Consider the following 25,842-nt stretch of genomic DNA (forward strand, 5'->3'; position numbering starts at 1 on the left):
AAACAAATAATTGAACTGGAATGATTGACCCAGGAGGGATGAGTTAGAAGAAAATGAGCAGAGGAATTACCTAGGAAGCTCTAATAGAATAGTACGTGTATGGGGCAATAAGATGGCAAAGGGAGCATCATTGAGGCACCCAGAGACCTTATAAAGGAAGAAAACATGGGCTCTGGTGGTAGTTTATTTCAAGGTACTAGGAGGATAGGGCCTGCTACAGGGATTCCAAAGCCTGAGATATGGTATCTGCTTTCTAACAACTAGACAGAAGATGGAAACAATGTACTCCCTGCTGTGAGAAGACACTGGAAAACATTTTTGGGCCTTGAGTCCCTATACTGTGATATAAATTGTTAAAAGAATGGCAGCAACTGAAGAGTTCACTGGCATGCTCAGAGCTGGCAGTTATTAATTTGGATGGTTTCAAGGAGTAGGACAAGGTATAAATTATCCAAAGAGATAACATGTAGTGTGTGTGTGTGTGTGTGTGTGTGTGTGTTGCCAGGAATGGAACTCAGGGCCTCACACATACTATGACTGAGCTATACCTTCAGCCCTTAACATCTACTCAAATCTATACAAATACAAAGGATTGCTATTTTTATCATTGCCACTATACATACTTGGTGTGGGCTGCTCTCTGTGGGCACCTGTGGGTTGAAAAGTCACTCAACTTTACTGATGGAATCCAAATCTGAGTATTGTCACAGTTCACATGGGGGAACTCTTGTGTTCTCTCTTGGTTTTTTTTTTTTTTTTTGCTCCCCTTTATATCCTTTGCATACCCTCTGTTTTTTGCCTATCTGTCCCATTTCATTTCACACAGGCCAATGACCTGGAGGAGAGATCCTGGAAGGCTAGTGCCAATTGAGTCTTTGGTCTCCTCCTGCCACACCAGGGAGGCCTGGCAAGCAGAGGACATACTATGACTCAATTCCACTAAGGAAGTGACTGGTAGCTTCCTCCAGTAGGGTAATGTGGCAAACAATACTCAGGATAGAGCCACAAGCTTTAACCAATGAGTTTCTTTGGGGGTTAATTACAATCCCAAGAGTCTTAGAATGCCGACTTAGGTGAAGTGACTGTCTGCCAGGCTCAACCTACAGAAACGTCCTTCCTGAACCAGCCAGCTTCCTTTCCTTCCTGTTCAATTTCACACACACAGGTCGCTTTTATTGGTGTGAAATTGAATTTGAGATTAAAAAGGGAACATTCCTTCACAGTAATGAATTATGTTGACTTGTTCGACAAAGAAAAGCCAACCGACAGGCAGTGAAACAAGACAGAGAGACAGGCAGCCTGATGTGGACAAAGAACGAGGCCATACCTGGACACAGAGCACATATTCTGGAGATTCTGTGTGCTGGAAGACCACTGCTGACCGAAGGATCCCATGAGGGTCCAACACAAACTCATCCTCTTCATTTCCCGACAAAATGGAGAAGGAGAAGGGAGGCCCATTGTGAAAGGAATCCCTGTCTGTTACCACCAGCTGCAAGATGCTGGTGCCTACTGGCTTATTTTCCTGCATAAGAGTAAAGGATAAAAAGGAAGATAAAAATTATACTTCTCTTCACATTTTTTTTAAAATCCCTCATCGCTGGTGGTGAGTGAAAAGCTAGGAACTGGGCTTTAGTGGAAGGGGTTCCCTGTGACATCCTCTTGCCTTCTCAACATGATGGTGTTGGCAAGCATCCTCTTTCCATCAGTGTCTGCCTCACAAGATAGCCCTCTGTAGATGAGAACACAAAGTCCTCATGTGGAACCGGCTTATAGATTCCCAGGATAGTGTGGGGTGCACCTTGTCCTTCATCAGGTCAAAGTGCCCAGCATTTATCAGGAAACCTCTGGGATTGTTCCCATTTACATGGCTCTCTCCAGTCTTGGTGGCAACACTGGAGATCTTCTCAGGCCAGGAGAAATCTCTCCTGGTGGGGTTGTGGGGGAGGCTCTTCTTCACACTCATAATACGAATATGCTGAGGTCCAACACTGTGACACAATGTCACAACATTGGATGTTTTAAGGGGACATGCTGGCAATTTCCCAGTCAATATGCAAAAGCACAGTCCAGGTGGAAGATGAAGCTTTTAAAACCCACCCTAGAATACAGTTTTGCCATGTTTCTCTAGAAGAGAGAAGGGGGATGGAATATTCCTCAACTTGAAAATAAAGAGAAAGGGAATCATTGCATCATGAGTCTTTGGAAACCCTGATGCTATATTGTAAGTGTTATCTTGCAGAATCCCTCACTCTTTTCCGCAAAAGGAGAAAACAAAGACTCTTTGCCTTTCTTTCTTGAAGTTATCTTCTCTTTGAAAATGCCAAACTAAATCCTCCATAGCACAGGCACTGGTTTCCTTGCCCCCCTCTGTTTAGACTTCAGTGCTACCGTGGTCTGGGTCTGAAGTCAGCTTTGTTGGCTCCTGCCTCCTGATGGCATCGACTCAAGGATTAAATGGGTTTGAGCTGCAGAGATGGAGATAGTGATACGCTGCTGCAGTGTGGAGGGCAGGCCCACTCAAGTTTTGTGTGCCAAATTAGCCTTATAAAAACCATATGTTGGAATAAAGAAATCATTCTGGCTTGGGGAAAGAAAGGCATGTTTTTTTTTAATTTTTTTTTTTTTTTTTTTTTTTAGTTGTAGATGGATGCAATACCTCCATTTTTATGTGGTGCTGAGGATTGAACCCAGGGTCCCACGCATGCCAGGCAAGCACTCTACCACAGAGCCACAGCCCCAGCCTGGAAGGCATGTGTTTTGAAAGAGGAAGGCAATAGAACCTCGAAGGTCTCCTGCTCCTTTTCTCAAGTGCCCTCTTGGTCATCATAGCTTCCCTCTGGAACCCATCATGGAGAAACCTCAGCCCAGGGAAGATTTACTCTTCTCCATGAACAACATACTCAGCATCACACAAAGCAGGAGATTTATTGATTTGTTTGCTCACTCTATAAAGGCCATTTCCTCTACAGAATAGAGGGAGAGAGGGAGAAAGAATGTGTGCCCTCGGGGTCACCACATGGATAAGAAAGGTGCACAAAGACACAGACAGGCCCTGCAGAGGGGACCCCACCACCACTCCCAGACCGACTTGCCATCTGCATTTGAAAACAGTCTGCCAAGCCATGGATATGTGTCATAAAATGAATTATGAGTAGGCAAAGCCCATTTTGTTGTGGGGGGAGGCAAGCAGAGACTGTGAGAGGAAAGAGTGCCATGGGGGGCAATGGTCATGGAGATGAGTAATCTGAGACGGACATGGAGGAAGGCACAGGCCTGGGTGAAGTTTCGTGGAAGCAGGAGAGTGATCAGCATGCACAGCTGGTGAGAAAAACAAGGGAGAAGAGGAAATGCAACTTCCTCTCCAAAGGAAAGGATTCCATTGACAAAGGGGCTGGAACCAGCAGGTAGCTGCTTGCTCTGATCCCTGGACAGCTCTGCAGCATGGGGGCTGAGGAAGCCTGCTGAGGGTGGCCAGACTCAGAGTCTTCGATGTCATCCCAAAGTGTCCCTCAAGATGTGGCCACTCTCACCTTACTTTCTACCCACAAAGCCCTGGCTAGCAATCCTGGTAGCCCTTGGGGGCAATTCTGATACCAAGCTGGACAAGGCAAGAGATGATTCTCCAGTTAAATTTCTGTCTCCTCCAAGCCCTCTGCACTGACAGTATGTCAGGGTTGATCCAGCTTAGGTTGGGTCTCCGGCTTCTAAAAATATGGGGAGGTAAAGGAAGCTCAGCACCTGGAACTGTGCTCATGAAATATCTTCTGAATAAAAAGTAAATGGGAAGAAGATTCATTTTCTCTGAGAGCAGAATACAAGCTGTAAGTTATATCCTGTAGTCTAAGTTTTAGACGCAGGTGAATTTAAAGGGCTAAACAAATTGCCCATGGAAGATTAATTTTAATGAGTAGCAGCTCTACCCTGATGCCAATCTCCCTCTGAATAATGAGATGGTTCTTATCAATCTCCCTCCCCTGTCAGAACAGCACAAAGTTGCTTAAAGATTGCCTATCATTACAGAGTTGGGGTTTTTCCCCCCCCAAAGTCAGACCCAAATTCAAATCCTGACTCTACTACTTACCAGGATCTTGGTGAACTACTTAACCTCACAATCCTTCTCTCCTTGACTCTCAGGTGGAGGTCAATCCACCGTCCTATTTTATAGGTTGCTGTGGGGATAGACAGTGTACATAAAACAACTGATACATGAAAGAACCCTGTCCTGGATACCTCTTAGCAACATTTATTCATCAGCTGTGGTAGAAGAATCAGGCTTTTTCATACCTACTAAGAAATAATAAGAAACCCAAATGAATGCCATGATCTGAATGTTCATGTTCTCCCCGAAGTCATATGTTGGTATGAAATTCCCAATGCAATAGTATTAAGAGGTGGAACCTTTGATAGGGATTAGCATCCTTATAAAAGAGGCCCTGAGGAAGCTTGTTTGCTTTATAAACCACGTGAGGACACAGCTAGAAAGCTGCATTGAAGCAGAGACAAGACCCTCACCAGACACAGAATCGGATGAAGCCTTGATCCTGGACTTCCCAGTCTCAAGAATGTAGACAATAAATTTCTGTTGTTTATAAATTACCTAATCTATGGTAAACTCAAACCAAATAAGACAGGGAGGGAAACATAGCACAGGAAGTGGGCTGAATGCATACAGATGAGTGCCTGGCAAGTGAGATCTGCTTACCTGAATCACAGCAGTATAGTTGGCAGGTGTAAACACTGGGCTGTTGTCATTTACGTCAGAGATATCGATGTTGACAGTTGCAGTTGATGACATTGCAGGAACACCACTGTCTGTTGCCTGGACAAGCAGTGAGTATCCAGACACCTGCCAAGGCACAAAGAGGTGACAGTAAGAAACAGCAGCACTTCTTTTCTTCTGGGCTCTCAGGAACTGCAGGTTCCTACTCTGCTTTGTTATAGATCAGCCACCTTTCTGTGGTTCTCTAGCCCAGGTTTCTCAACATCTAACATTTGCAGCTGAAGAGCATTCTCTGCTGTTGAGGACGCTGTAGGAAGGTTGAAGGCATCCCTGGACTTTACCCACCAGGAGCCAGTGTCACGCTCTGCTCAGCTTTAACAATCAAAAATGTTTTCAAACATTGCTCAGTGTCCCTGGGAGACAAAACCACTCCCTGTTAGAGCCACAGCTCTGGGCCCTTGTTCATCACAACCATTGTCACCCCTGACCTGTCTGACTTACTAGTTTTAGTATTTGTGGAGGTATGGAAATACAACACCCTGTAGATTCCATCTGCTTTTTAGCATCGCTACTATGACACTTGTTTCTATATTTAATTTCTCTTTGAAGACACACGTTTTGGTCAAAAAGACAAGGTTTAGAAACTCAGTTTAACATTTAATGGACATAGGAATATTCTGTACCATTCTTTATGGCTTAGATTCTTTCAGGTGATCTTTTTGTATCTGCTCACTTAGGGCTAAAGTTACTCAGGAAACCAGTGCCACAGGATCCTAACACTGAAGGTACTTTTCTGCCCTCACTTGCAGATGGACTGAAATTTAAGCCATTCTGAAAGACACATATTTGCTCTTTCTTTTCAAACCTCCATATATAAACAATTGCCAGCTGCTATTATTGGCAGGAAGTCTAACCCAAATACTCCACACTCCATTTTAATGTATCCCTATTTATTCTAAATATTTAGAATAGAGAACCTTGCTATTTATACTCATGAAGCCTGTGCCCCTGATTCCAGTGGAGACATAGGTGTGGATGGGAAAGGAGTTGGTCTTGAATAGCTTACCCGTTCCCGATCCAGTTTCTTCTTAACCTTTACAAGTCCCAAAACAGGATCCACTGCAAATTCATTGTCCCGATCTCCACTTACAATGGAAAAATGAATCTGTGCATTGGGCTGGCTGTCTACATCTTCTGCTATTAGCTTCATGGAAACCAAGAAAAACATAGAAAAGACATAACACATGAGACAGAGAAAGGTTTTATTCTTAGAGTTCCAGAACTGACAGTATTCCTAGGAGCTCAGCTCACCAATGGCAGTGATAAGCCCCAGTGGAGCCCCATCTCATTCTTTGCTAATTTCCTCTGCCTACAACCTGGTGCTTGTCATGCTTGATTTTCCCCAGGCTTGAGACAGTGAGAGCCCAAAGTCAGCCAATGGTAGTGCTTTCATGATTCCTTCCCAATTCTGCAAATAGTGGTTTCTGCTATAGAGTTATACATTCTATAAACCTATGCATTTCCATGTAGGGAGGTATAAGAATATTCCCTTTTACCACATAGCCAATGTGCTGCCCACTGTCTACTACTCTGTATTGTTCATGTGTATATTTAAATGCACTAGAAGAGTCTTATAATATCCAGGAACAAGAGAGGGCTTGGAAAGTCTACCTCTAAAGTATATAGTAGAGAGCTGCAGCCACCTACATCTGATGCTGGGGCAATCAAAGGAGAGATGTTTGGGTGGAAGAGACTTGTCCCACCCAGGATCCAGAGAGGATGATAACTCATTTTCAAAATGTAATTGTGGCATAAGAAAACCTGAGTTCTCCAAACACATGGCTTGTTCTAAGTATTATCACAAAAAATTCCTTCCCTAAAGGGCTCCTCCAAGAGTGGCCCATTTGTAGCTGCCCTACTCTGTGATTGTGTGGGTGGTGGTAGTGGTAAGCCAAGTTTAGTTTATCTTTAGCAACCCAATAATTTTTATTATAAACTAGCAAATTATAGCATACATATTTATGGGTTACAAAGTGATGTTATGATTTATGGATATAATGTGGAATGACTAATTTAAGCTAATTAACAACCCATCACCTCAAATATTTGAAACTTATTCTCAGTGATTTTGAAATGTACAATATATCTTAATCAACTATATCTACCATACTGTGAAGAAAAAAATAATAATCTTCAAGCTATCTAATAACTTATCATCCAAGTTTATATACTAGTAGGAACCATTATTTAAAATTCTTTACATGGTCTGTTTAGGTTTCCTAAAAAAGTATACACTATGGGGAAAAAAAGTCACTATAGCCTTGATATAAATTAATCTATCTAATCCACTCTAATGTACAAACTGGAGATGATACCATTGAAAGGCTTGTGTCTGACTAGCACTGTGGGGACACAAAGACACTGAAAAGGGAAAGTGAAGAAAATCAAACAGAGATTTTGTTAACGTCTTCGTTATAATGAGTAATAATAGTCTCAGACATCTAGACATCCCTGGCACTTACCAGAATGACAGACTCTCCCACCAAGGCATCTTCACTGATGACAGCACTGTAAACATCTTGACTGAACTTGGGAGGGTTGTCATTCACATCTGTGAGATTGATGCTCACAGTGGCCGCAGCACTGAGAGCTGGGGTGCCCCCATCTTTAGCTTCTACCACTAGGTAGAATTTTCGGCATAATTCATAGTCCAGGACTTCTGAGACAGAAATACCCCCTTTAAAGAAAAATGGGGAGCTTTAGATTTGATTAGGGAAAAACATTGGTCAGCCATTCTATAATCATGGTAATATTTACAACATCATCTCCAGCCAAGAATTTCAGATATTCAGGAATTTATTTAATGCCTCCCTGAAAGCATTCCAGAAATCTGATTAATGCTTTCAGTAAAGCATAGCTATCCATCAAACACAACACTAAATAAATGAAAAATCTTTGCATGTTCCTGCAACAGTTTCTGAACATCTCTCAAGAAGCATGAAAATCTGCTCATGCAACTAGGGAATAAGAACAGGGGCAACCATCCCTGGTAAGTGTCTTCCATTTCCTCAGGTGGACCCAGGTATACCCAGAATGAGATGAGATGTGTAGATGTGATCATATGATCCTTCTCCTTGTCAGCAAGTAAATACTTGCAGACTTAGCTGAAATTGAATTAACCACAAAGGTGCTTTGTCAAGTTATGAAATGCTTATTTCAAACTATTATGGCACAAAATGGGTAAAAGTCTCAGAAATCTCAAGGCATAGTGACATAGGAAAAAGGATCTTCATGGTAATCAGACAGTGGTCAAATATTGAGTGTGAGTTTAATGTCTTTACATATAGAAAAGAGATGATAATGTCCAAGTCATAGAGTTGTCTAAATTAAACAATTAGAATAACCGAAAACTCTAGTTAGGTGCCACCTCTAGGAAGGGCTCTTTAAGGGCTACATCACTCCTCACCTAGCCCTTTCTGGTGAGAAGATCTAGCATACTCTGTGACTGGCAGATGGTCTTTGTACTACCCATACAGCAGTTCTCAAAAACAAAACTTTCCTCTCACTTGGAAAACAATCATTAGGACAGGGAGAAGGTCACATCCATTCACATTTCCAGAGAGAGGACTTCTCTGGTTACTAAGACTGCTAATAGTCCACTTCTATTTAAGGTAAGAAATAGTAGACATACCTACCACAGAGCCTCTTTGTCCCTGTAATTAAATTTTCCTAGCACTTCCCACCCCTCCTGCTTTATTTTGCAACCCAGTCTTGTTATCCAATGCCAGATTTAAATGGTACTTATCCATTTCCCCATGGTGTTCATATACCATGGTCATAACTAGACAGATTAAAGCTAACACAGTTAAATAAGGGAAGTCCCCATACATTTTAATTTGAAGTAATGACCTTAATAAACAGAAGCACTGCTGAGAGAAGCTGCTAGTGCAATTCCTTACCAATATTTCTACCCAAAAGTGAGACCTGTATCTCCTGCATGCTTGATGTTCCAGCAGTTGGTAGTGTTACATTATATGGAGGTTAGAACATGAATTCCAGAGTCAGGAAAAGCCAAGTTCATATCTGGGATAATCCATTTACTAATGAACACTGGGGGGAAAAAGGTGTAACCTCTCTGAAGCTTTGCTTTTCTTATTTGGAATATGTGAGAAACACCTAATGTGTTAAGAGGAATCTGACATATTTGCCATGTTAAATAGTGCTGCTAATTATACCTCCTTATTTGTATATGGTGACCATCCCCAAAGAGAGTTGAACCCTCTTTGCCACCTTCTCAACAGGTACATAACTCCTCAGGTGATGAGGGAAATAGGCTAAAAGGTGGGAAGGTGTGAGAGTCTCATTTTCCTTATCTACAAAATGTGAGGCACCTTGCCTATCCACAGGGGGATTGTTTAACAAATAAGAATATCCACAAAAGGGCTTTCAAATAAAAATACAAATTCTACGAAAACACAAGAGTAGTATGCTTAGCCTTCCAAGAATATACAAACACCTTTTCTGAATAACCCTCTTTACTTACCCTAAAATGCCTCTACAATTTATTAACTCTCTATTGAAGATTAAGCCCAAGGGCTGTATTTTGGGTATTTTTTTTTTTTTTTGGCTTCTAGGCACATTTTCCCTAAGTGATGCTGCACATCCCCTCTAACGTTTGAAGAGTGTGGTGAGAAACGATGATGTTCTAACCAGGAGGAATGAGCAGGGCTTAAATGCAGTGCTATTTCCACCAACTGGTAGAGTCTATGTGGGGTGCTGGTGTGGTAAAGCCTGCAGGTCACCGGTGTAGATCATGACCAATGTCCTCCTTGGCCAGTGACCACAAAGCACAGTCTACATTAATGGACAGAGGCAGGTGGAAGCTCATCTCTAGGATAATTTCCCAGCAGATATGATCCAAATGAAATACACACACAAACACACATGGGTGTGTTCATGCTCGGAATGCAAATACTACTTCTTCTCAGTGTGCTTCCTCCATGGAAGCACATTGTCCATAGAGGAAGGACATTACTCCTCCCAAGCCTTCCTTGATAGAAATCTTGAAGCCAAACCTAGGGTCAAGTTTTGCCAAGTAAATCCACAGCAAGAAGCCTGAAATTTAGCAGGGGTATTCTTCTTAGAAGCAGAGTGCTGGAGACTTAGCCAGCAGAACACCTGCTTTCCTTGTAATGGAGGAAGGAGGAGGAAAAAGAGCCCATTAAGAAGGGGAGAAGCAGGACATTGTGAGGTTCTGAATTCTCGGTTGGTTGCTATTTACCCACCTGTCTTTGGGTTGATTCTAAATTTCCCCTGCTCATTCCCAGACCGGATGAGATATGTAATCTCAGCATTGGTGCCAATATCTTTGCTGGTGGCAAAAACAGCAAGGACTTGGGTGCCAGGGGAGGTATCCTCAGGCACAGTTACCAGGTAGTCCCTCCTCTCAAACACAGGGGGGTTGTCATTAATGTCCAGGACAGTGATGGTGACCATGGCAAAAGAGGAAAGGGACTGTCCAGGACTCTGGTCAGTGGCCCGCACAGTGATGTTGTAAGAAGACTGCTGCTCTCGGTCCAGTTGCTGCTCCAGGCTGATGATGCCAGACGAACTGTCAATGGAGAAGAACCCGTTGGCTGAGTCCGCCAGGGAGTACACAACCTTCCTGTTGATTCCTGTGGGAGGTGACACAAGAATGTGAGGAGACAAGAACATAGCTAGATGCTCTGCACTAAAATATGAACGTTTTGCTGAGTTTTTTTTTTTTTAGAGAGAGAGAGAGAAGAGAGAAAGAGAATTTTAAAATATTTATTTATTTAAAAATATTTTGTTTATTTAGTTGTAGTTGGACACAATACTTTTATTTTATTTTTACGTGGTGCTGAGGATCGAACCCAGGGCCTCGCACATGCCAGGCGAGCCCTCAACCGCTGAGCCATACCCCCAGCCCAAAATATTTTAGTTTTTGGTGGACACAACATCTTTATTTTATGTGGTGCTGAGGATCGAACCCAGCGCCCTGCGCATGCCAGGCAAGCGCGTTACCGCTTGAGCCACATTCCCAGCCCCTACTTTGCTGAGTTTTAAAGGGCCACCCAGAGAAAAATAATCATTACAAAAATAGCTATGGTACAACAGAAATGAAAGTTTCAGTTTGTAAAAAAAAATATACAACTAAATTAAAACCTTTAAAAACTGGGAAAATATTGACAATAAATATCAGAATTCATTGGTTACTGTTAACGTAAAATTCCCCCCCTCCAAAACAAATTTTAAGAAAAACTTTTAGATACTAATAGATACATGGGTAAAAATGTGACACAGAAAGATAAACAGAAACTAACTAGTTAAATAATTAATGACTTCAAAACATATTTATTCAGAATCAACCAGGCACAATTCTAGGTGCTAGAAGTTCCAGCAATGGGTGAAAGTCTAGCATTTCTTAAGGAAGTTTTTACATTCCAGTGGGTCATGGTAGTGAGGTGGAAACCACTGGAGGATTTTGAGAGGAGAGTCATAGGATGTGGCTTAGATATTAACTAGATCCCTTCAGCTTCTGGTTGTGTACAGACTGAAGGGCAGTCAGAGCAGAAGCAGATCCACCAGTCAGCAAACCCCTGCAGGATTACACGCTTGTAATAATGGCGACTGGAACAGAGGTGATGGTGCTGGGAGCGGTGATAAGGGATGGGGTTCCAGTCTGAGCATGTAAGTGAGGGGGTCCCAGATTCTGAACTCGGAGTGATGAGAAAGGAATGTTTTCTGATTCTGGAGCTGGTAGTATATGGGATGGCAGAGAAAGAGGCTTCCAGGATGACTTTTAGTTTTGACCGGAGCAACTAGAGAGATGTAATTATGACTAGCTGAGATGGAGAGGGATGCAAGAGGACTAGATTTTGGTTGAAAGACCAGAAACCCTATGAAGATTAAGTTTGAGATGGGTATTTGATATTCAGTGGAGAGTTCAAGTGAGAAGTTAGGTAGAAGAGACTAGAGTTAGGTGGAGAAGCCCAAGCTGGAGCTATAAATCTGAAGGTCATCAGTAGACAGATAACATGCAAAGCCATGAGGGAGTTTAGCAGGGGAAAGAAATCTAAGGGTTAGGGGATCCTGGAGCGTTCCATCAGTGAGGGGAGCAGATGTAGTCTGAGGGAACTTTCCAGCTTTGTGATTTTAAAAAAATTCATGTAGTGACCAAAACACCATCTTAACACATACTAGGCTAAAACATAACAACCAGGAAATATCCATCGATAACTGTTTTGTATGGAGGATCTCAGCATTTGAAAATGGTGTTAATCACAAATTTGCTTTAGTCCTTGTGCTTTATAAGAAGGAAAATGTAACAACTTTATAGGGGTAAAGTGCCATATGATGCTAAAGGCTCTTTATGAAGACAGATGTCAGTTGGCGTCTTTGCTATGACAACCACCCAAAAGTGTCTTTGTGAAATATGGAACTCTAGAACATAGGATCTCAGAGGGGAGGATCTAGCTGTGCTTTTAATTATTATTATTTTTTTACTCTTATGATACCTTACCAAGAGGGCAGGCATTCTACAACAACAAGAGTTAAACATTTTACTCTCCCAACATACAATTTTCCTTAAACCCAAATTCCCAGAAAGCCAATAAAATCATATATCTGAAGGGGATGACATAAATCGTATTATGTGGCTTTAACCAAAAGGTTGACACAGAGAGCTTTTTCTTGGTTCCATTCCAGAGGGTCCATTTTTTCCCCCCAAAGTTTCATCATTTACTTTTATTTCTCTTTCAAAACAACTACCCTGTAATATATAAACATCAACCTCAGATTTTATTTGTGCTGGTATTGAAAACAAGAGGGCTTTCTTTTTCTCTTTAAGTCCCCTGAAATAAGGCTCTAGAGCAGAAGTCTTAGGGATGCTTTCTGGCTGTTTTCTAGTGTAGCTGCATGATTAAATTGTTCACCAAAAAAGTCCCTGGGGTGAACTTTGTAGGGATTTTAGGAGATGTGTATCTGGATATCTCACCTATTCAGCCCCAAAGATTAGTTTATGCAGGAAGGTAATTTCTGACAAACTGTTCTGAAACAGGGTTGAATTAGAACAAGCAGGGGGTTGGATTTGCACTTTGCCACTCTTTACAGCAGCAGAGCCTGAAAGGAAAGTACAGTTAGTGGCTGCCTGTGCTTCCTTCATTAGGACAAATAGCTCCAGTATAATTAAAAATATCATCGCCTGTGTTCCAGGCCTGCCACTTTCCCTTCCAGATCTCTTCAGAGGCACTTGGCTGGACTCTGATGCTCTAAGCATGAGATGCCCTGCTCAGCGGGCTAGCCCTGTTGTTAGAGTGCTGCATTACAAGGCTGACATTAATCAGCCACACAAAGACCATGGCTCCCCTCCAGGCAGATTCTGCTAATTTAAACCCAGTGACAGGATTTTTTCCATTTTACCCTAGCAGAAAACCATCCCTTCCCCGCCCACAGCAAGTTGCTGACCCACACTCCCCATACATATCTCTCCATACATTTTACTTTTGACAGTATCTTTGGCATTTGCACCAGGAGGAGCTAGATTTATTGTTGCCCCCTTCTCTCTGTTACAATCAGACTGACATGAAAGCAAGACCAGAATAGCAAGGGACAGGGGAAATATGCAAATAATAATAATAATAATAATAAACCCCTGCTAAATGACACCACTTAGGATTTGCTAGTTCTCAAGGAAAAAAATTGAGATAGATTTCTAGACCACATTAAAACCACAGTTTAGACACAATCACAATGGATTTCAATATTTTTTAGAAATAAGGTCACAAGCATAAATGTCAATGCAGTGGCAGTACTTTTAGTGATCCTTTGCTATGTTATCAGGAGATGTGGTGCTGCCTTTGTTCAATAAATTCAGGTCATGTCACTAAAGGGGAAACTTTCTTTCCGAAGGGGCTTGATAAATGCCATTCTTCAAGTTGCCATCCTTTTACTACATATCCAGCAGAAAAGATGAACCCGAGGAGAGGACTCGCTTGCTAATTGGTCTAATGCTCCTACTTCATGTCACAATGTGTTACATTAATGTATAACATTAATCCATCATTTGGCATTTGTGTTTTTAAGTATGTAATTCTCTTCTCCAATTTGAGCCTAATTTAATGAGGATGGAGCTACTTAGCTTCTTAAAATGCTAAAATGCCTGGCTACCAAGAGAAGTTTGACTTTCATTAGAAGTGAAGTTTTTGTGTGTTAACTGAGGCAAATGGAGCAGGCAGAACTTCAGAGGATTAAAATCAAATAAAAACAGGATGATTAAAATCCATATTTGCTCAAAGTAAGTAATATATAGTGGCATTTTTATGGAATGGTGTTGGAGGAAAGAAATAGCACATAGATAGTCTCTGCAGGGAAAGCTGTGAAATCCTGGGATGGGCTGCCACATCTATACTTTCTCTTTTGGAAAGCTTTGAAATGGAGTCTAGGTTTCTCTCAATTTGGCCAAAGGGGAAGATGGACTTCTGGACATGCACTGGCACAAAAGTCAAGATTTTTTTCCCTCTTTCTACATTTTTTATTGGTATATTATAGTTTTACATAATGATGAAATTTGTTATTTCATGCACACAATATAACAATATAATTTGGCCAATATCCCTTACCAGCACTTCTCATCTCTTTTCCTCCTCACATCCCCTGGTCACTTTCCTCTACTGATCTCCCTTTGATTTTCACACAATTCTTGCTTTTCCACCTATCTTTTCCTTTTTCCTGTCTAGTTTCCATATAGGAGAGAAAACATATGACCCTTGACCTTCTGAGTTTGGCACATTTTGCTTAACATGATTGTCTCTAGTTCCATCTTTTTTTTTTTTTACAAATTACATAACTTATATTTTTTTCTTATGAGTCAATAAAACTTCATTGTGTATATATATATACATTTTCTTTATCCATTCATCTGTTGATAACACTTAGGCTGTTAGTTTGGCTACTGGCAATTATGCTGCTATAAAAATGAGTATGCATGCATCACTATGGTATGAAAAGTCAGGTTTTAAATACTTTAAAATTAAAGCAGTGTGGTCCAATCTTAAAGACAAAAGATTTTCCCTCTAGCCTATGATCTGACCAAACTCCACACATGTATTTGGGCAGATCACTGAACTTCACTGGATCTTCACTGGGTAAGAGTGGCAGATCCCAGGTGAGCTGAGATCTGAGATTATCTTTCAGTACCACAACCTATTTTCAAATTCAACAAGTAGAGCTAGTTTCATTACTGTTTCCAGTGGACTACCCTCTCTACCCAACTGCTCATTAAGTTTCTGGCTGATATCCACAAGGGAAAAATCTGCTTTAAGCTGGATCATAATGAGCTACTGAAATCTTCTGGATGGAAAGAAAGCTTAACACAGCATATTAGTATCATTTGATTAATCTTTCAGAATCCATTTGTATAGCTTAGATACACAAGCATAAAGTTTTGTGCTTCAGTGAGAAATAACCCCCAGTATTAGGATCATCTCCATGGATCTAGCCCCATGTCAGAATAGCTCAGCTGTTTATATGAGAATGTCAGAGATATTAGAATCAGCACTGAAACCAAATGACCAGAATCACCAATACAAAAAAAATGTATCAAGATTATTTTGATCTGGCCTTTATGCAATTTTTTCTCCCTTCTTCCTGAGATTAGGATCCCCACGTTTCAAAACTATCAAGAGCTATGCTATGCTATGTTCATTTTGGTGTCTTACACCGGCAGCTGCTCTGACTCCCTCTCTACAGAGCCTTGTCTGTACATTGAATTCTGTGTCCCCCATCACCTTCACAGAATCTGGCTTGTAGGTGGCAATAATGTGGTTGGTACTAAATTGCTATAAACTGACTTTTACAAAGACATTTATGTGGAGTAGGTAACTGAAGAAGAAATAATTTGAAGCAATTTCAACAATTTTTGTTTATTTTTCTATCAATTTCATTGAGATGGCATGATTTACATATAACAACAGGAATACATTTTAAGGGTCCAGCTCCTGAATTCCAATAAATGTTTACATTATGGAACCCTATGTTTACTCTATGCTCCCATCAAGATACAGTGCATTTCAATCACCCTCCAAGTTCCTTCATATCCCATTGCAGTTGGTTCCCTGACTCTAGGGCCCAGGCCACCTAGTAACTTGTCTCTGAGCCAGTACTTACTCCTGCATTTTATTAATGCCTATTTATCAGTGATCAAAACTGCACACAGAGCCCCGCCCCAGCCCTGCCCCGCGAGGAAGGACCGGGAAAATGAACAATGGCGGCAAAGCGGAGAGGGAGAACACCCCGAATGAGGCCAACCTTCAGGAGGAAGAGGATCAATAGGCAATGCTGAGCTGACGTGGATCTGGGGCGAACAGTCTGGGCCTCTCAGAACACACACTGAGCCCGGATCGGATGAACTCAAGCTCCCATTTGCCTGCTTCCCGCAGACAAACAGCTGTGACTCAGCATCAATCCATCCGGCTGAAACAACTGGTCAGCCCTTCTCATCCTACGGAGGTAAATGCCTACCGAGCCTTCATAGGTAGTGGCCACAGGTTTGAAACGGGGCTTGGGAGAGACAGTAAGGACCCACCCGTTGCATTGGTCACCCGGCAAAGGGAAACGAACTGTCACCATTTGCAAGAGACACCACTATGGCAGAGAACTGACGTCATCAGACTGCGGCGGAGGAGATAACTTCATTGAAACCTGCGGCTACAGTGACTTCTTCCCTTCCCTTCTAATACCATTCCTCCCAAGCATCAAATAAATTTATAGGAGTAAACAGTAACTCAGCAGTCAAACAGAACAAGAAGTAACATGAGCAGCTTCAAAAAGCAAGGAAGAAAAGGAGTACAAACAATACAGGACAGCCTAAATATTCAGGAGGACCTAGAGTCATCAGAAAAATGGTCATATAAAAAACTCAAGGAACACCTTAGACAGATGGAATGGAACCTTAAAGAGGATACAAGACAGCAAATTCAAGCAGCGAAAGAACACATTGAGAATGAATTACACAAACAGATAAAAGAAGAAGTTAAGCATCTTTATCAGGAGATAGAGATTATAAAAAATAATCAAACAATAATTCTAGAAATGAAGGAAACGATAAACCAAATTACAAACTCAATTGAGAGTATCACTAAAAGAGTGGAGCAAGTAGAAGCCAGAACGTCAGATAATGAAGACAAAATATATCATCTTGAAAACAGTCTAGCCAACTCAGAAAGGCTGGTAAAAAATCACGAGAAAAACATCCAAGAGTTATGGAATAACATAAAAAAACCAAGTCATCGGGATAGAAGAAGGTACAGAGATTCAAACCAAGGGAATGAGTAACCTGCTGAATGAAATAATTACAGAAAACTTTCCAGAAATAAAAAAGGAAACAGATATACAAATTGAAGATGCATACAGGACACCGAGCACACAAAATCACAGTAGACCAACGCCAAGACACATTGTTATGAAGATATCCAATGTACAGAACAAAGAGAAAATATTAAAAGCTACAAGAGAAAGGAGACAGATTACATTCAGGGGTAAACCAATAAGGTTAACAACGGATTTTTCATCACAGACACTGAAAGCAAGAAGGTCATGGAACAATGTATTTCAAACACTGAAAGACAATGGATGCCAAACAAGAATTCTGTATCCAGCAAAATTAAGCTTCAGGTATGACAACGAAATAAAAATCTTTCATGATAAACAAAAGTTAAAAGAATTTGCAGCCAGAAAACCAGCATTGCAAAGCATTTTGAGCAAAACACTACACGAGGAAGAAATGAAAAACAATAACCAAAACCATCAGTGGGAAGTGCCTCAGTAAAGACAGAGGGTGAGGGGAAAGATAATCATGGAGAAACAAACTAAATTTGTTTAAAAAAACTAAATTTTTTTAAAAAAAGGATAAACAATCAAACATGGATGGAAGTACAAACCATATATCAATAGTAACTCTGAATGTTAATGGCTTAAACTCTCCAATAAAGCGACATAGGCTGGTATCATGGATTAAAAAAACAAATCCAACAATATGCTGCCTCCAGGAGACACATCTGATTGGAAAAGACATACACAGGCTGAAGGTGAAAGGATGGGAAAAAATATACCACACACACGGTCCTCGTAAGCAAGCAGGGGTGGCCATCCTCATATCGAATAAAATCGACTTCAAGACTAAGTTAATCAAAAGGGATAAAGAAGGTCATTATATACTGTTAAAAGGAACCATTCACCAACAAGACATAACAATTATCAATATTTATGCACCAAATAATGGTGCTGCGACATTCATAAAACAAATTCTCCTCAAGTTCAAGAATCAAATAGACCACAAAACAATAATTATGGGAGACTTCAACACACCTCTCTCACCATTGGACAGATCCTCCAAACAAAAGTTGAATAAAGAAACTATAGAACTCAATATCACAATCAATAACCTAGACTTAACTGACATATATAGAATATATCAACCATCATCAAATGGATATACTTTTTTCTCAGCAGCACATGGATCCTTCTCAAAAATAGACCATATATTATGCCATAGGGCAACCCTCAGTAAATATAAAAGGGTGGAGATAATACCATGCATTTTATCTGATCATAATGGAATGAAACTGGAAATCAATGATAAAAGAAGGAAGGAAAAATCCTACATCACATGGAAAATGAACAATATGTTACTGAATAATCAATGGGTTACAGAAGACATAAAGGAGGAAATCAAAAAATTCTTAGAGATAAATGAAAATACAGACACAACATATCGGAATCTATGGGACACAATGAAAGCAGTTTTAAGAGGAAAATTCATCGCCTGGTGGTCATTCCTCAAAAAAAGAAAAAACCAACAAATAAATGAGCTCACACTTCATCTCAAAGCCCTAGAAAAGGAAGAGCAAACCAACAGCAAATGTAGCAGAAGGCAAATAATTAAAATCAGAGTGGAAATCAATGAAATTGAAACAAAAGAAACTATTGAAAAAATTAACAAAACTAAAAGTTGGTCCTTCGAAAAAATAAATAAGATCGACAGACCTTTAGCCATGCTAACGAAGAGAAGAAGAGAGAGAACTCAAATTACTAACATACGGGATGAAAAAGGCAATATCACAACAGATGCTACAGACATACAGAAGACAATTAGAAATTATTTTGAAAACCTATATTCCAATAAAATAGAAGACAGTGAAGACATCGATAAATTTCTTAAGTCATATGATTTGCCCAGACTGAGTCAGGAGGATACACACAATTTGAACAGACCAATATCAATGGATGAAATTGAAGAAGCCATCAAAAGACTACCAACCAAGAAAAGCCCAGGACCGGATGGGTATATAGCGGAGTTTTACAAAACCTTTAAAGAAGAATTAATACCAATACTTTTCAAGTTATTTCAGGAAATAGAAAAAGAGGGACCTCTTCCAAATTCATTCTATGAGGCCAACATCACCCTGATTCCGAAACCAGACAAAGACACCTCAAAGAAAGAAAACTACAGACCAATATCTCTAATGAACCTAGATGCAAAAATCCTCAATAAAATTCTGGCGAATCGAATACAAAAACACACCAAACAAATTGTGCACCATGATGAAGTAGGATTCATTCCCTGGGATGCAAGGATGGTTCAACATACGGAAATCAATAAATGTTATTCACCACATCAATAGACTTAAAGATAAGAACCATATGATCATCTCGATAGATGCAGAGAAAGCATTTGACAAAGTACAGCATCCCTTTATGTTCAAAACATTAGAAAAACTAGGGATAACAGGAACTTACCTTGACATTGTAAAAGCTATCTATGCTAAGCCTCAGGCTAGCATCATTCTGAATGGACAAAAGTTGAAGGCATTCCCTCTAAAATCCGGAACAAGACAGGGATGCCCTCTATCACCACTTCTATTCAATATAGTTCTCGAAACACTGGCCAGAGCAATTAGACAGACGAAAGAAATTAAAGGCATAAAAATTGGAAAAGAAGAACTTAAATTATCACTATTTGCAGATGACATGATTCTATACCTAGAAGACCCAAAAGGGTCTACAAAGAAACTACTAGAACTAATAAATGAATTCAGCAAAGTGGCAGGATATAAAATCAACACGCGTAAATCAAAGGCATTTCTGTATATCAGCGACAAAACTTCTGAAACGGAAATGAGGAAAAACACTCCATTCACAATATCCTCAAAAAAAATTAAATACTTGGGAATCAACCTAACAAAAGAGGTGAAAGATTTATACAATGAAAACTACAGAACCCTAAAGAGAGAAGTAGAAGAAGATCTTAGAAGATGGAAAAATATACCATGTTCATGGATAGGCAGAATTAACATCATCAATATGGCGATATTACCAAAAGTTCTCTATAGGTTTAATGCAATGCCAATCAAAATCCCAACGGCATTTCTTGTAGAAATAGATAAAGCAATCATGAAATTCATATGGAAAAATAAAAGACCCAGAATAGCAAAAGCAATTCTAAGCAGGAAGTGTGAATCAGGCGGTATAGCGATACTAGATTTCAAACTATATTACAGAGCAATAGTGACAAAAACAGCATGGTACTGGTACCAAAACAGGCGGGTGGACCAATGGTATAGAATAGAGGACACAGAGACTAATCCACAAAGTTACAACTATCTTATATTTGATAAAGGGGCTAAAAGCATGCAATGGAGGAAGGATAGCATCTTTAACAAATGGTGTTGGGAAAACTGGAAATCCATATGCAACAAAATGAAACTGAATCCCTTTCTCTCGCCATGCACAAAAGTTAACTCAAAATGGATCAAGGAGCTTGATATCAAATCAGAGACTCTGCGTCTGATAGAAGAAAAAGTTGGCTCCGATCTACATATTGTGGGGTCAGGCTCCAAATTCCTTAATAGGACACCCATAGCACAAGAGTTAACAACAAGAATCAACAAATGGGACTTTCTTAAACTGAAAAGTTTTTTCTCAGCAAGAGAAACAATAAGAGAGGTAAATAGGGAGCCTACATCCTGGGAACAAATTTTTACTCCTCACATTTCAGATAGAGCCCTAATATCCAGAGTATACAAAGAACTCAAAAAATTAGACAATAAGATAACAAATAACCCAATCAACAAATGGGCCAAGGACCTGAACAGACACTTCTCAGAGGAGGACATACAATCAATCAACAAGTACATGAAAAAATGCTCACCATCTCTAGCAGTCAGAGAAATGCAAATCAAAACCACCCTAAGATACCATCTCACTCCAGTAAGATTGGCAGCCACTATGAAGTCAAACAACAACAAGTGCCGGCGAGGATGTGGAGAAAAGGGTACACTTGTACATTGCTGGTGGGACTGCAAATTGGTGCGGCCAATTTGGAAAGCAGTTTGGAGATTCCTGGGAAAGCTGGGAATGGAACCACCATTTGACCCTGCTATTGCCCTTCTCAGACTATTCCCTGAAGATCTTAAAAGAGCATGCTACAGGGATACTGCCACATCGATGTTCATAGCAGCACAATTCACAATAGCTAGACTGTGGAACCAACCCAGATGCCCTTCAATAGATGAATGGATAAAAAAAATGTGGCATCTATACACAATGGAGTACTATGCAGCAATAAAAAATGACAAAATCATAGAATTTGCAGGGAAATGGATGGCACTAGAGCAGATTGTGCTTAGTGAAGCTAGCCAATCCCTAAAAAACAAATACCAAATGTCTTCTTTGATATAATGAGAGCAACTATGAACAGAGCAGGGAGGAAGAGCGGGAAGAAAAGATTAACATTAAACAGAGACATGAGATGGGAGGGAAAGGGAGAGAAAAGGGAAATTGCATGGAAATGAAGGGAGACCCTCATTGCTATACAAAATTACATATAAGAGGTTGGGAGGGGAATGGGAAAATAAACAAGGAGAGAAATGAATTACAGTAGATGGGGTAGAGAGAGAAGATGGGAGGGGAGGGGAGGGGGGATAGTAGGGGATAGGAAAGGTAGCAGAATACAACAATTACTAATAGGGCATTATGTAAAATTGTGGATGTGTAACCGACGTGATTCTGCAATCTGCATTTGGGGTAAAATTGGGGGTTCATAACCCACTTCAATCTAATGTATGAAATATGATATGTCAAGAGCTTTGTAATGTTGTGAACAACCAATAAAAAAGAAAAAAACTGCACACATATATTTAGATTCCACAGCCTTTATGACCCAGGCTTGGTGATTAAGTCATGCTCTTATTTAAGCTATAAGGATTATCCTTTGATGAAAAACGATAAACAAAGATTTGGTTCTTGAATATGTCATTGTGTTTCTTTGCTATGGTCTTATCCTAAGACAGTGTTGTTTCTTTAGAAAAAATGGAATGTTTCTATCTTTTTCACAGGAAATACTGGGTATCACCCTTCCATTTAATAAAGATTTCCCAAGTGTCACCTGCTTGTGTGACCACTTTTGGCATGCAAAAATGAGTTGGGAAAAGTGGGACCCAGAGGCGTCATCCCTAACTCTAGGAGCACAGCACCTTGATGAGGACTTACTTAACTATGTAGTTGAGAGTTTGCTATGTGTCTTCTCCCAACTTCCCTCTCATATGAACTAGAACACCAGGTTATTTTGAATGTGTCTCTGAGGTGTTTCTTGAATATCCTGTGGCAAGACTCCCATCCAGGTGAGGCTCTCATTCCCTCTCAACTGAACTGTTCCAAGAGTCCTAATTGCCAACAACCACAGGGCACATCCCCTCCTGGCCAACTTCACCACAGTGGAGTTCCTAGAACTCTGGATCCAGGCTTTCTCCAGCAGCTGGGAATAGTCACTACTACGGCTTTATTGATTCCACCAAACCTCATGTTGGACTTCAATTTTCACTGTGTGCCATTAACAGGTATGGGGTGATTAGGTCATGAGGACTCTGCCCTTGTGAATGGATTAACCCGTTCATGGATTAATAAATTAATTGTTAGTGGGTTATCTTTAGAGTGGGTCTGTTAAAGCCAGTTTGGTTCTGTTTTGCCATTTGATGTCCTTCCCTGCCTTGGGACACTGCAGAGTTCCCACCAGTAAAAGGTCTTCACCAAACATGGTCCTTTGACCTCCCAGCCTCCAGAACCATGGGGTTTTATAAAGTACCCAATACACGGTATTTACTTATGGCAACAGAAAATGGGCTAAGACAATCACTGACTTCTCAATTCGTATAGACAGAAGCAAAAAGTTTTGATGATGGAACTCCAGTCCTTTATATCTGTTCATAACCCATCCTTCTGTTGTTATCTCCTATTTCCCATCCATTGTGTTATTCCACCCCAGTCATGATCCAAGACACTGTGAATATTTACTTCTCCAGGCCTGTGTTCCTGCTTTGCTTTCTACTCAGAATGTTGTCCCTTGCTCTCTTGTCAAAACTCTACATTCGGGGCTGGGGATGTGGCTCAAGTGGTAACGCGCTCACCTGGCATGCGCAGGGTGCTGGGTTCGATCCTCAGCACCACATTAAAAAAAAATGAAATAAAGATGTTGTGTCCACCGAAAACTGAAAAATAAATATTAAAAACAATTCTCTCTCTCTCTCTCTCTCTCTCTCTCTCTCTCTCTTTCTCTCCTCTCTCTCTCTCTTAAAAAAGAAAAAAAAACCCCTAAATTCTCTTTGTGGGGTCTCCTCTGGAACAGCTTGCTTAGTGTCCTTAGTTACTTCCTTCTCTTTGATCCCTTAATATTATTTTTGCATTATCATTAATTGTATGTGTGTCCTCTCTCCTACTAGATTAATGTACCTTTTGGAAGGGGGACTGTTCTTATTCATTTTTATGTTAAGTACTGAGCACAGAGCCAGGCACACAAAGAGTAGTAAATGTTGAATTGCAGAGGAAACAACCAAGGACCAAAGCAAGTATACAATCATGATTATGAACCTGTGGAAGGTGATGCAGATATTGCACATATGCCCACTGTAAATTTATGTGTTAAAATAATTTAAAAATGCCCAGAGGGTGCAATGTAAAGAAATCAGGAATATCTAAAAAAATCTATATAAAATATTTGTAAATATATAAAAAGTTATTGTTAAAAAGATAATAATTATTAGATTTTCTATAGTGAGGATCAGATAAATAAATTATGGTACCTTCTCTCTATATATATGTTAGTACATAAAATGTCAAAGTATATAAAAGAATATATAATGATTTGGAAATATGTTTGCAAGTTAGTGGAAAAAATCATGTACCAAACAATATATAGTTTATGAGTTCACTTTGTACAGCCAAAAGGAAGAAGGCACTTCAATCAAAATGGTCCCCATGGTAAAAATGTTGTTTTTCCTTTTTGCTTATTTTTCTGGGTTTTACACAGGGCACAGAACATATGTATAATTAGTAAAATAACTATTACAAAAATCATGTATATGGAAAATAATTCTTTAATATTAATTTTGGAGAATAGTCAAGTTTTCAAGTTATTTTCCAATCCAATTTAATTCTCAACATACATACCATTTGACATAATTATAGAAAAAGATATGTATTGTATAGGCTTTTCTTCTGGGTATTTCCATTTTTCCTTTTAGTTCATCTTCAGAAAGATAGACATTACTTTAAAAAATCACTTTTGTCAAAGATTCAATTATAAAATTATTTCAAGGAATATTTTTAAAACTAATTTTTACACTCAAATTAAGCAGTTAAAGAAAATGGGTAACCTAAAATTCTTCTCTCATCCTTTGTGAAAGGCAAATAGAATCCCATTATAGTCAAACAGATCAAACTGACTGCTTTTTTTATCTTTGAAATATGCCTTTGGATGATATGAAATAAAACACAAAGTTACTATAAGGAGGTCCATAGAATTAGCAATACTTTTTAAGTTAGAAATTACTGTACTTTTAAATAGACTCTCTAATTACTTCTGTTTAAAGTACCATTTAAAAGTTTTTTTTTTTATTGAGTGATGACTAAAGCTGGCACATTCCTCAGGGCAGAATACCAACTCCTGGGGTCAATAGCTCCTTGGCTTAAATAGTCAAAATAAGATAGAAGGCAGTAGCAGTCACAGAGTCAGGGAGATCCTAAGAACTGCACCAAAAATCTCTGGAGGACCTACCAAGTGAATTGAAAGTAGATCTCCCACTAGGACTGACGACATGGTTGTGGGTTTCCTTGCAAAATTAAAATGCACACTTCTTGTTTAAAAAATATAAAGCAGTGAACACAGCCACAGGCCGAGCATTAAAGCAAGAACAGGCTTTTCCAAGCATGGGGCCCTGTTGGACTACACAGGCTGCACACCCATGGAGCCGACCCCTTTGCTGGGTGAGACCGTCTTGTATGATAACCTAAAAAGCTACAGTTCAGCTGCAGATAAACTCTTGCAACTGTCTATAGCTTAGCATTATGCCTGGAATTGTAAAAATGTAAGTAAATTAATTATTCAATTAAGTATTGAAAACTTTATTGGTACACAGGACTTCTGTGCTGGACCACAACTCAACAATTATACTCAAAAGGTTCTCTATATAGGCCACTAATTGTGACCACTGGATCAATTCATTGATTTATCTAATAAATACTGAAGAACTCCTGCTGCATGGCAGGCACTGGCGATGCAAAGAAAAGTGTCTCCCAACACCTCTCCCCACACTGGTTCTCATTGCTTGGGAAACAAATCTATATAGAGTTGATTATGGAGAGGGGTGGCCAAGGAAATGTCCCAGAGAAGTAAACAAATAAAGTGAGTCATGAAGGAAAAGTAGAAGTTGTCAGGAATACCAAAGTAGAAAATTGAGAGGAAGAAAGGGCTTTTTAGGTGATACATGTGAAGGCATGGATGCTAAAATTGCAAAGTATCCTCATCCACAGGTGGGTTAAGGGTTTGTTATTGCTAAATCCTTAAGTTCAGAATGGTAGAAGTTGAAAACTGTCTTTTTTTCAGAGCCAACTACAAGATGCCGGAGCTATTATAACCAATTATAGCTGGAGTGAACTGGAAACTGGGACTAAGTTGATGAATAAATTAGGCAAGAGAGAATTAGGAAGCTTGGAAGGAACAAGTTGGAGAGGGTGTGTGAGTGGGAAGTGTTTTGTAATATGTGAGA

At 39.9% G+C, this 25,842-nt stretch overlaps 1 protein-coding gene across 3 annotated transcripts in view; it reads right to left on the reverse strand.

Moving 5' to 3' along the window:
• FAT3 (FAT atypical cadherin 3) overlaps positions 1-25,842 on the reverse strand; it is a gene marked incomplete at its 5' end in the record, with an annotated part of 483,523 nt that overhangs the window by 44,322 nt on the left and 413,359 nt on the right. For all 3 annotated transcript variants that reach the window (XM_081281174.1, XM_081281175.1, XM_081281173.1), the window contains 5 exons: positions 1,328-1,525; positions 4,706-4,849; positions 5,790-5,927; positions 7,246-7,460; positions 10,009-10,398. In XM_081281174.1, the coding sequence (XP_081137300.1) occupies positions 1,328-1,525; positions 4,706-4,849; positions 5,790-5,927; positions 7,246-7,460; positions 10,009-10,398 (1,085 nt within the window). The remainder of the gene's footprint in view (positions 1-1,327; positions 1,526-4,705; positions 4,850-5,789; positions 5,928-7,245; positions 7,461-10,008; positions 10,399-25,842) is intronic.

This window comes from Spermophilus citellus (assembly GCF_964194105.1).
Source record: "Spermophilus citellus genome assembly, chromosome: 2".
In the NCBI taxonomy this organism is placed as follows: Eukaryota; Metazoa; Chordata; class Mammalia; order Rodentia; family Sciuridae; genus Spermophilus; species Spermophilus citellus.